The sequence below is a fragment of the Gallus gallus genome, chromosome 3 (assembly GCF_016699485.2).
Source record: "Gallus gallus isolate bGalGal1 chromosome 3, bGalGal1.mat.broiler.GRCg7b, whole genome shotgun sequence".
NCBI classification, from domain to species: Eukaryota; Metazoa; Chordata; class Aves; order Galliformes; family Phasianidae; genus Gallus; species Gallus gallus.
Genome location: NC_052534.1, coordinates 89,688,783 through 89,701,020, shown reverse-complemented (window position 1 = coordinate 89,701,020; position 12,238 = coordinate 89,688,783). Strand labels below are relative to the sequence as shown.

General features: G+C 37.2%; 1 protein-coding gene across 2 annotated transcripts in view; it reads right to left on the bottom strand.

The window, feature by feature from the left end:
- CSMD1 (CUB and Sushi multiple domains 1) overlaps positions 1-12,238 on the bottom strand; it is a 1,033,500-nt gene that overhangs the window by 156,421 nt on the left and 864,841 nt on the right. For both annotated transcript variants that reach the window (XM_015284920.4, XM_015284921.4), the window contains exons 27-30: positions 9,378-9,569; positions 7,623-7,761; positions 3,237-3,424; positions 784-978 (exon numbers count right to left, since the gene is read on the bottom strand). In XM_015284920.4, coding sequence (XP_015140406.2) covers positions 784-978; positions 3,237-3,424; positions 7,623-7,761; positions 9,378-9,569 — 714 coding nt within the window. The remainder of the gene's footprint in view (positions 1-783; positions 979-3,236; positions 3,425-7,622; positions 7,762-9,377; positions 9,570-12,238) is intronic.

The window sequence follows — 12,238 nt, the reverse complement described above, 5'->3', positions numbered from 1 at the left end:
GAAAGAAAAGGAAGAAAAGAAAGAAGAAAAAATAAAGAAAATCAAACAAAAAGAAAGAAGAAGAAAAAAAGAATAAACAAAACGAGTGATGCACTATGCAATTGCTCTCCACCAAACAACCAATGCCCAGCCTCTGAGAAATAGCTTCCTCTGCCAGCTCCCCCAGTTTTCATGGTTGAATATAGTTGACTCCATATTGTGTGGAAAATCTCTTCGATATGGTTGAGCCAGCTCTTCTTGTTGTGTCCCTTCCCTGCTTTTTCTGCATATCCAGACTCTTTGCTGGCAGGCAGTATGAGAAGTAGAAAAGTCATTGACTTAGTGTAAACACTGCCCAGTAATAATTAAAACATCAGAATGTTATCAATATTATTTTCATAAGAAACCTAAAACAGCACCATGCCAGCTACCATGAAGAAGATCAATTCTATTCCAGCTGAAACCATCACATCCTTAAGTTGACATAATGCATTAATTCTGTAAATATTCTGCTTGCATCTTAAAAGACAAGTTTAGATTGTATATGGATATATGTGTGTGTGTATATATGTATATGTATCTCTGTATGTACTGTCTTCTGTATCTTCAGGCCCATGCTGGAAGGACATCAAATAAGAACCTGCATTAGGTTTTGCCTATCTCTGCTATACACAACCAACAATGTCTCTATAATTCTATCCCCCAAATAACTTCATGTGCCACTGTATCATGTCCAAAAACACATGTAATACACACTCAGTAACTCTGGGTAGACAAGAGAAATAGTAAGATAATAGTAGATACCATTACAAGATGGCAGTGCTCTGTTCCATGCTGGTTTTCCATCTGTACCAATTACACATGTAATAGTTGAAGGATCAACAATTTTATATCCAGAGTCACACTGGTAAGTAATAGTTGAACCAAGCTTAAAATCTGTTCCAATTCTTGTTCCATTCATGATGTTTCCAGGATCAAAACAAGCTTCCCGTGGCTTTTCTGTTAAAGTGAATGAAAATAAATCTATATACCCTTTCAGCTTAAAAAAAAGAATTTTTTCAGTGCTTTTTTTTTCCAGTCAGTCATTTTTCCATTTCTATATGTTTACAAGATCATGGATATTTGCATAAAATTGGTTATGTGGACAAGGAAATCATACAGAAAAGATCAAATATGTATCAGTTTTTCCACCTATTGTTAGCAGAACTGCCCAAAGGTTTAATGACTTCCGTGAAGTATAGCAGTGCAGAAGAAAATTTAATTTCTAGAATCCACACCTTAATACTCTGATATTTTTAAACCAAACAGCATACTCAGTATCAGTAAGATGTGGTTAGAAAGCTGTCGTACTATGGAATAACTAAAAATTATAAAATGTGTTCTTACTTTATTTCTCATACTTAAGAACATCTAACAGCTGAAGCTTGGAGGGTAATGAAGTAAGCACAGTAGTTACTTTCTGGAATTAGCTAATATTTTTGAAATCTTTAAATCAAAGTGAGTGTTGACATTGATGTTAACAGTGTTATTTCATTCATAAGCCATATTAAAATACAAAGAAAAGAGAAAGGAGAAAAATGTATATTAGAAATGACCTTGTTTAAAGAGTATGATTGAGATGATCTTAAAAATAGTAGGATTAAGGGGTAGAATGTTATAAGTAAAAAAATGAAAACAGCATCAGTATTATTATACTGATATATCAGATGTCATACATTTTGTTAACAATGACTTGAATACAACTCAGTTACTTTATAACCTCAGAAAAATATGTCAGATGACTTCTGAAAATAATATTTTGCTAAATAACTGAACTCTAGGAGGGAAGGATGCACCTAATACAAATGGGATACAAAGTCTTTTTATTGAAAAGTTCAAGGGTGCAATTCATAGTCAGAATTTACACCACACCTCCTTCTTTTATTTAACATTAATATAGCAAGTATTTTAAATAAAATACTCAAGGGAAATTTTCAAAAAGTCAATCTGGATGTCAGTAAGCAGAAATGAAAATAGATATTTTTTTAAATAAAATATTAATTAACATAATTATAGTGTGGAATTATTAGGCATAAACTGCTTATTTATTATAATAACTTCAAAATATGTTGTTTTGATAACATATTTTCTTTTTCTTCCATTTTGATTGCATAAAGGTACGTGAATCAGACTGCACTGAGAATAGAAAATACACACCGAGCTAAAATATGGAAGTACTTAGATTACTTCATCTGTATTTGTAGAGAGTTTCTTTTATCTCTTTATCTCCTTCTGCTCAACTTTCCATTTTCTATCTTTGCAGGCCAGGACTTTCAGAACAAGCCATTCCATTTTTAAAAATATATATTTTCTTCAAGTTTAGATAGGAATAAATAGAAAAGAATTTCATCATCTATGGCAGTGTGATAACTGCTTTGGGAAGAAAAGGCTTGCCAATTCGCAGAATAGCATGTAAAGATGGATAAAAGATGCAGGATAAACATAAAAATAATGTAACATTTATTTTTAACCTCCCTCTGCTTCACTGTCATTTCTATTTTCTTAAGTGTTTTTTTGTTCTTACATTTTTGACATGTACACTATATATTTTACTTCTATTGTCAAGAATAAGAAGCTGAGGCAGCACTTTTACTCATGAGAAACAGCTTGACTGAATCTGTGCAGAGAAGACAATTAAGTCAAAGACAGCATCTGGATCAGAAACAAATCAGCTTTTAACTTGTGTGTCTATGTGTGTATGTCTTTAATTAAAAGAAAATATAACCTATTCTCTGGCTAGAAGCAGTTACCACTCTCTCTATTCTTCCCTGAAAACAAAAATGCAAACGGTCTCCTGCAATAGTTACTCAAAAGACATGTATGCAGATTCTAAAGCAAAGTGGAAAGGAAAATGTATTGGTATGTATCAGCAAAGAAACACCACCAGTCATGTCTTGCAACTGGGTGAGACAATCCCTTTGCAAATGCTACTTTTTACATGCATCTCCTGTTTTTAATTTTTTAATATATTTTTTTTTTTTTTGGAAGCTGAAAATGCACATAGTAATGTGAAAGATTTCATGAAAGAGGGCTTCTATGTTCCTCATGTTCCTCAATACATTTACTGACAACTGTTTTTAAAACCTGTTTTAATATAAAGGGGTGTCTGGCAGTTCAATATGAGTACGTCTAGAATTAAATAGATTTGAGTCTCAGTAAATCCTAATTAACATTTCTTTCTTTTCATATGTTACCACAGATTAGGATGAGAACAATACCTTTATAGTCAATAGCAAATCCTGACATTCCAACAGAAGCATCACTGCGAAAAGCCAGAAACAGACTGTTACCGCTGCTTTCTATTCTTTCAGGAGCCTGTGAGCCTTGAAAACTGCCAATTAGAGGACTGTTGGAATCTTCCCCTTCATAAACATGTAGAAAATCATAACTGGGTTCCATATTGAAACTGGAAAGAAAAAGAGAATTAAGACTTAGATTATTTTTCATGAATTAAACAAGACTATAACCATGGCTGCCTCTTCTACCTAACATGTTTTCTTCTCCAGAAATAAATGCCTTTTAAGGATGATTCATAGTGAAAATTTATTGTCTTTAGATGGAGTTCTCCTTACCATTGATATGAACAAACTGAGCTTTCCAAAAGATCTACTATAAGGCCAAAGATCTACTATGCAGGTTCTATCCACAGTCAATAAAAAAGAAACATACACTCCTCCCTATCTTAAATACTTTTCTCAAGATGGGATGAAACACCTGCTGCAGAAGGCTGCATCTTCCCACTGATCACAGAAATGATCCAGACAACTTGCTGCAACTTAAGCCATTGAAGTCAAGTTTTTAGTTGACTAAGCTATTAATTCCACTTGTCACAAAGATAAATTCACGACCTTAGAAACAGGATGCTTTCCTATAGACAGATCTCTGTTCTGGACCTTGTCTTTGTTCATATCCAAATTTTATCAGAGAATTGTGATAAATTATAGTGAATAATTAACATTCTTGAAAAACCAGAAGCTCCTATGGACCTTCTCCAATAACTCCATGTCCTTCTTGTGTTGGGGGCTCCAGAACTGGAAGCAGTACTCCAGGTGGGGTCTCATGAGAGCGGAGTAGAGGGGCAGAATAACCTCCTGTGACCAGCTGGTCACATTTCTCTTGATGCAGTCCAGCATATGGTTGGCCTTCTGGGCTGCAAGCTCATGTTGAGTCTTTCATCAACTGACACTCCCAAATCCTTCTCCTCAGGGCTGCTCTCAAGACATTTTCTGCCCACCCTGTATCTCTGCTTGGAATTGCCCGATCCAGGTGCAGGACCATGTTCTTGGCCTTGTTGAACTTCATGAAGTTGACATGGTCCCACCTCTCAAGCTTGTCCAGTTCTCTCTGGATGGCATCCCTTCCCTCTAGGGTGTCAACTGCACCACTCAGCTTGGTGTCATCTGCAAACTTGTTAAGGGTTGCACTCCAGTCTACTTTCCATAACACCTCACTTTTGACCTTTGACAGTCCTGGCTAGCTGAGGATGTCTCAGTGGACCGGAGACTGGCAAATATAATGCCCATCTTCAAAAAGGGCCTTCAAAAAGATGACCCTGGTAGCTACAGACCTATCAGCCTCACCTCGGTGCCAGGGAAGGTTATGGAATGGATAATATTAGGAGCCATCATGGACCAATTAAAGGTCAACCAGGGGACCAGGCCCAGTCAGCATGGGTTTACAAATGGTAGATCCTGTTCGACAAACCTGATTTCATTCTATGACAAGGTGACCCACTTAGTAGATAAAGGTAAGGCTGTCAATGTGGTCTACTTGGACTTCAGTAAAGCCTTTGACACCATCCCCCACAACATTCTTGTGCAGAAGCTGGCTGTCCATGGGTCCATGGTTTGGATGGGGGTACACTCTGCTGAGTGAAACACTGGCTGGATGGCTGGGCCCAAAGAGTTGTGGCCAATGGAACTAAATCCAGTTGGTGACTGGTCACGAGCGGTGTCCCCCAGGGCTTGGTATTGGAGCTGCTTCTACTTAACATCTTTATTAATGATCTTGATGAGGGGATTGAGTGCACCCTCAGTGAGTTTGCAGACAACACCAAGCTGGGAGGGAGTGTTGATCTGCCAGAGGGGAGAAGGACACTACAGAGGGACCTGGATGGACTGGACTGATGGGCCAGGGTAAACTGTATGAGTTTCAACAGGGCGAAGTGTCAGGTCCTGCATTTTGGTCACAGCAACCCCAGGCAACCCTATAGGCTTGGGGAGGAGTGGCTGGAAAGTCGCCTGACGGAAAGGGACCTTGGTGTACTGATGGACAGTCAGCTGAATATGAGCCAGCACTGTCCCCAGGTGGCCAAGAAGGCCAATGGCATCCTGGTGTGTATCAGCAGTGGTGTGGTGAGCATGAATAGGGAAGTAACCCTGCCCCTGTACTCAGCACTGGTGAGGCCTCACTTCGAGTACTGAGTTCAGTTTTGGGCACCTCAGTACAGAAAGGACATGGAGGTGCTGGAGCAGGTCCAAAGAAAGGCAACAAGGCTTGTGAAAAGCTTGGAGAATATGCCCTATGAGGAGAGACTGAAGGAACTGGGGCTGTTTAGTCTGAGGAAAAGGAGGCTGATGGGAGACCGTATTGCTCTCTTCCAATATCTGAACGGTGCTTACAGCGAGAGCAGGGTTGGTCTCTTCTTACTGGTGACAGGTGATAGGACGAGGGGAAATGGCCTCAAGTTGCACCAGGGGAGGTTTAGGTTGGATATTAGAAAACACTTCTTTACAGAAAGGGTTGTTAAGCGCTGGAATAGGCTCCCCAGGGAGGTGGTTGAATCACCATTCCCTAGTTGTGTTTAAAAACCATTTGGATGTGGTGCTCAGGGACACGATTTAGTGGAGGGTTGTTAGAGTTGGGATACTGTCATGTTTTTATGATTTTTGGTTATCACTATTCCACATCACAACATCATGCAGTGTACTGGGAGCTAAGGAGCAAATGCTTTAGTTCCGGGTACCTGTCTGGAAGAGAAGAACAACTACGTTCCCCAAGAGCCTTTTCGAGTACTGTTATCATTCCTGCTCAAGGGAACAGATATAAGGGCGCAGGTCATCTGACTTGTCCCTCTTCTCGTCTCGCCGTGTTCCCTGTCGGATCGGCTCGCTACTGCTGCGCCCGACTGCATGCAAGGCTTCAGTATTAGCGTAAGGCCTTTGGCTCTCGGACAATCTTTCTCTCAATTATTGTTGATTTATATTGTATTATAGTGTGTTATCTTACATTCCGATACTATATTTAGTAAATTAGTTTGTTTCTCCTCAGATCGTTGCCGCTGTTTTTGATTGTTTTGGGGTCCCCTGTTTCCCTTCCTGGAGGCGCGGATTTTGTGAAATCCCTCCGCCCCACTAGTCGCGGAACCGGGCCAGACCAGCCCTTAAACCGTTGACAGATACTATGGTTAGATTGTTGTTGGACTCAATGATCCTTAAGGTCTTTCCAATCTGAGCAATTCAATTCTATTCTATTCTATTTTAGCTTATTATTTAGGCATCCCACAGACATATGCTACTTATCATACCTATCATGAGATATTTTCAAGAGCATAATTTGTGACTAACTATTCTCATTACTATTCTCATTCTTGAATGCTAGTTGAACAAATACTAAAAGAACAGATTTTTGTAATTATTGATTAGATAACTTTCAGATTCCTTGTGCTTTGATTCTTTCATTTACTGCAGATCAATATTTTATTAGAAAGCATATTGCAGTCAGTCAACAGATAAAACTGATGTTTTTTTCTTTTCCTATAAAAGGGTGCAAATTTTGCACATCAAAACCCTGAGCACTTATACTTCCTTTTGTAAAAGAATCATAATTGATCTACACCTATTGAATAAGAAAGTAATATTACTCTCAGCTTAAAAATCAAATTTAGGATACAAAACGAAAGGTAGAAAAGAACTTTTCACTTGCCAAGATGATCACATAGACCTGATGCAAATATAAATGACAAACTGGAACTTTAATATGATTACATTTCTTAACTTAAATTTGTGTTAAAAACATATGCAACAAATATAGGTTGATGATGGTATAATGAGTAAATAAAACTTCTTTTATCACAATGACATAGTGGTATCCAAATATCTTTTATCTCTTGACAAAGAAGATACTACTACATTTTTAGGGTTGGTTTTGTTTGCTTGTTTGTTTTTGTTTGTTTGTTTGTTTTGCCTGATTTCTGCATTCCAACCAGTGTATTCAACCTGCATTTGTTAAAAAAACAAACAAACAAACAAACAAAAAAACTTTAAGAACTGAATTTTAGACAGTTTCCAGTACAGGGCAAATCTCTACTGTAAAATACAAAAATGTAAATCAAGCATTTCCATAAAGGGACAGTTTTCAAAGCTTTTTTCAGAAGTTACAGCGATTTTTGTTGTTCAGGTATGTATTTGATATCAAAAGTGACATATAACTATGTTATTTTCCTTTATGATATTTTGAAGCAATGCTATAGCACATATTAGATGTATGCTGCGACACATAGCCATAAGATATGATTAGAAGCTTTAAGAACTGATAAGTGATGCCATTTTAAGTTGTGAAATTTGAAATTCTGTTAAACATAGGCATTAATCTAGAAATAGTACCTTTTGAATATCAAGGCAATGACAAAGTCAGGGTTTACTTTTATTCTCCAGTCACATTCTTTCCCAGGAGGATACGGCTGTGGATAGTTAGGTGATAAAATAACTCCTGCTGGGCCTGTCAGGTTACCTCCACATGCAGCTGTCACAGTGTAAAAAAGAAATAGGAATATGATCACATGTTAAATTCACACGTGTATGTTAGCTGTTAAATAGAAGTGAATTGACTTCTACATTTAATAACAAAAAAAATTTGAGCATAGCTTTCCCACTTCCACCTAGAAAACTATTTTCCAGAAATAAAATGAGCTCTTTTTATATTCAAAGTAAGCACAAGAAAAGCTCTTCCTAAAGGAATAAAAACATTAAGTTGAATAGGAAGTGCAGTATATTCTTGCTATTACTTGATTCCATCTCTGTCAAACTGAAGTTCTTATGTACAGGAAGGACTTCAATCGTGTAAGAGTGGAATTCACAATACAGTAACTTTTGGTCAAAGATATAACACAAAGCAGTACTGATTCAGTCAGTAAAATTATTTCCAAAATTAAAAAAAACCAAACCAAACCAAAACAAAACAAAAAAACAACAAATATATTAGTTTACTTACCATAGATTAAGCTTTACTTTTAAGCACATAAGAAGTCCAGCTTTCAAAGGTAATGATTTCACAGATGCCTACCTCAAAAACACAGTAGGCAACATGGTTGCATATATATTACCAAGTCATGCAGACTGAACACATCTGTAGAATCAAGCTGTTGGTACTAAGGATTGGGCATCTGTACTAATCTGATTTACTCAATGATTATTTGACTGAATGCCCATTTGTGGTTGGAATACATTCATAGAACAAATGTTTCACTTTAGGTTCATTTAAAAGCTCCAAGACAACTGTAAATCACAAGCAAAATACAGATTTTGAAAGAACACTCCTAACTTAAATGAAAATGTTCATGAAAATACTCCTATTTTAGGAAAACAGAATAAACTTCTATTTAATTTTTTTATCAATTTAATTAGTCTTTCTATAGTTTTGATATTTTAACCATTATTTTTGGTCTAGTTTGTCCTATTTGTTAGATTTATTTCTTTTCTTCTTATTATTTTTCTTTATTTTAAACAGCCATTACAGGAAATGATTTACATGAAAAACATGTAAAATCATGATCAAAATTATAAGATATGAATGGAGGAGAAAATACTAAATCAGGAACAGCAGTCTCACAGTGTTCAGAGATAAGTACAGTTCTAAATGGAAGTAATCAGTAGCATACTGAAATAAAGACTTCACGGTAATTTTAAAATGGATATATAATGCCTTTAAGAGAACTCCTAAGGTTTCTAATATTTTCATGTCTGCAGTAAAGACTATTTTAAACTGCTTTCCCCTTCAAGGTCACCTTAAGTATAAGGAAGAGTAAAGATCTGTTCACACTCTTTCCCCCAGATATACCTTTGTCCCTTTTCTCTTTTCCCTTTCGTTTTCCTTCTCCCCTTCCACCTTCCCTTTCCTCTTCTTTATTTTGACCAAATAAGGAGAAATAGAATTTTCAGATCAGAGAAAGTGCATGAATCATCCCGACCTTTACGCACCAAATGTCTTTTGATTTTTATTTAAAGATTTCTAATTTACAGATCCAAGTAAACACTTAGCTTAGTAAACACTTTCATATTATTATTTACACATCACCCACTAGTTGAATAAGAAATATAATCTGTATTATTCTTTAATGGAGAATAACATAATCTCATTACCAATGCATGTGGGAGGATCAGGTTGCCAGAAGAATCGGTTATTCAGTTGCACACATGTAATTTTAGCTTGTCCTTGAAGTTGATAACCAGGGTCACATTGAAAGGTAGTAGTATCCCCAGGCTCTCTGCTGTCTCCATATCTGGTACCGTTTTGTGGTGTTCCAGGATCATTGCAGGTTGATGCTATAGAAGCTTTAAGGGAATCATAAAATAAAAGCTTAAAGATGTGGATACTAAATATCTCCAATTAAAAGCACAACATTTTTACAAGAGCATTCCAAACAAGGCAGTAGTATTTATTCATTATCTATCATGGGAATACATTTTGTTCCTTTTTTTTCCTATGAGAATTTGTGCACTGAGATGCATCACAATTACGCTGGCTTCTTGCCAGCTTCCTTAGTATAAAATACTGCCCGAGCCAAGCAAATACAAGCTTTTCTTTCTTTCTTTCTTTCTTTCTTGCTTGCTTGCTTGCTTGCTTGCTTCCTTGCTTCCTTGCTTCCTTCCTTTCTTCCTTGCTTCCTTTCTTCCTTTCTTCCTTTCTTTCTTCCTTTCTTCCTTTCTTTCATCCACTTAATGCAATAGAAGATCTAGTAACTCCTTTTTTTAATTGTAATGTTCCAGTTATCAAAGCAAATTTCCTTATGCACTTTGATACCTTTCTGCACAATAGCGTAAGTAACATAATGTAAATAACATTGTTTTATAGTCTTAATATTCTCCAGCACGTAAATGTTACGCTTGCCCATCTGGTTGAATAAAAGCAGTTTTAAGTAGTCCTGAATTTTCCTTTTCAGGGACATGCAATAACATTTTCAAAGTATGCTTAAATTAATCAATTTTTGTTCTAGTTGTTACCCAAACATCTATTCTAGTAAATAGATTCCACTGGGTGCAAGGAAAAAATAATATTCATATTCCTCTTATCTTTTCTCAATCTATGCAAAACACCTCTCATATTTTCAGCCTCTTGAGTTTGGATATATATTTTGCTTTGTAAAAATAATTAAATAAATACATTCAAAAAGCACAATGGTAAACTGAGCAGAACCATCGCTATCATAGAATCATAGAATCGCTAAGGTTGGAAAAGACCCACAGGATCATCCAGTCCAACCATTCGCCCATCACCAATGGTTCTCGCTAAACCATGTCCCTCAACACAACATCCAAACATTCTTTGAACACCTCCAGGGTCGGTGACTCCACCACCTCCCAGGGCAGCCCATTCCAGTGCCTGACCACTCTTTCAGAGTAGTAGTATTTCCTAACATCCATCCTAACATCTGGCGCAGCTTGAAGCCATTCTCTCTAGTCCTATCACTAGTCACATGAGAGAAGAAGCCAACCCCCAGCTCACTACAACCTCCCTTCAGGTAGTTATAGAGAGCAATAAGGTCTCCCCTGAGCCTCCTCTTCTCCAGACTAAACAATCCCAGCTCATTCAGCTGCTCTTCATAAGGCCTGTGCTCCAGACCTCTCACCAGCTTTGTTGTCCTTCTCTGGACACACTCCAGGGCCTCGATGTCTTTCTTACAGTGAGGGGCCCAAAACTGGACACAGTACTCGAGGTGCAGCTTCACCAATGCTGAGTACAGGGGGACAATTACTTCCCTGTTCCTGCTGGCAACAGCATTTCTGATGCAAGCCAGGATGCCATTGGCCTTCTTGGCCCCCTGGGCACACTGCTGGCTCATGTTCAGTCTAGCATCAATCAACACCCCCGGGTCCATTTCCTCTACACAGTCTTCCTGCCGCTCTGCCCCAAGCAATGGTACAATTTAAATCAACTAGCTGTCCAGAAAAGTACTTACACAAATCTATATTCACTATTGATTTGTGGAAGAGGCCAGGTTTCTTCTTCTGGCCTCAAGTATTCAATATCCTGAGCTGCAGTAAACACGGTAGACTCTCCAAAGAAGGAAGGTCCCATCTCTGCAGACTCCTGTCACTGCATCACTGAGCTGCACTATGATTGCCATCACTCTAGGCTGTTTCACCCAGTCATGTCCTTTTCAAAAAACTTGGCCACAATTGTAAGCAAAAGCCAAATAAATAAGTCAAAAATCTAGTGACGCATTCACTAATTGGTGAACGTCTACAAACAAGTCCCTCTACTCTTTTCACTGTCTTCATTCAATCTAGTTTAAACTTCTTGTACTCAAGATCAAAGACATGTTAAGTCTGCTTCACCCATGTTTCTGCTCATCTGTACCACAAGGGGAGTGCTTGAAAAATATGAAATATCAATAATAATTTGGTCTTTTTTTTCCTCTAGTATGACTTATTTATACTTCCTTGCATGTTCACACATCAGACAATCAATTCATTCTTAAACTAATTCATAACCAGCTTGACTCTAAATCTGGTGAACCTTCAAAGTGTAATTTTGTTCTCATGTCTGTAACACATGATCAGACCAACAAGAAGGATTTAGACATAAACTGATATAATTTATTAAAAGCATGTATGACATTGTTAAAACTGATTTTTACCACATTCTTGGTTGATAAGCTAATATTACCATTACTTATAATAGTTGGCTGCACATTTTCCTACACTTTGAGAAAGAAGTGGCTATGCCTTTGGAGCAGTATGTAACATATCAAGCAATTAGGTTTTAGGAAAGCACTAAAAATTACATGTTCCTAGTCTTTTTTCGGACCTAAAGATAATTATATTATGCTTCATGATCAGTTTCTATTGCTACAAATAGAGAGGGCAAAGTCTCTTCTGAGATACTTTATATAGTATTAAATGTCACTGAGAAAAATTCTGTACTTCCTTTTCTGCTGTTGTTTTTCCCACCTCTGGCAATGCAGAGTCAAACTAAAAAATGAAATGTTATGATCATTACA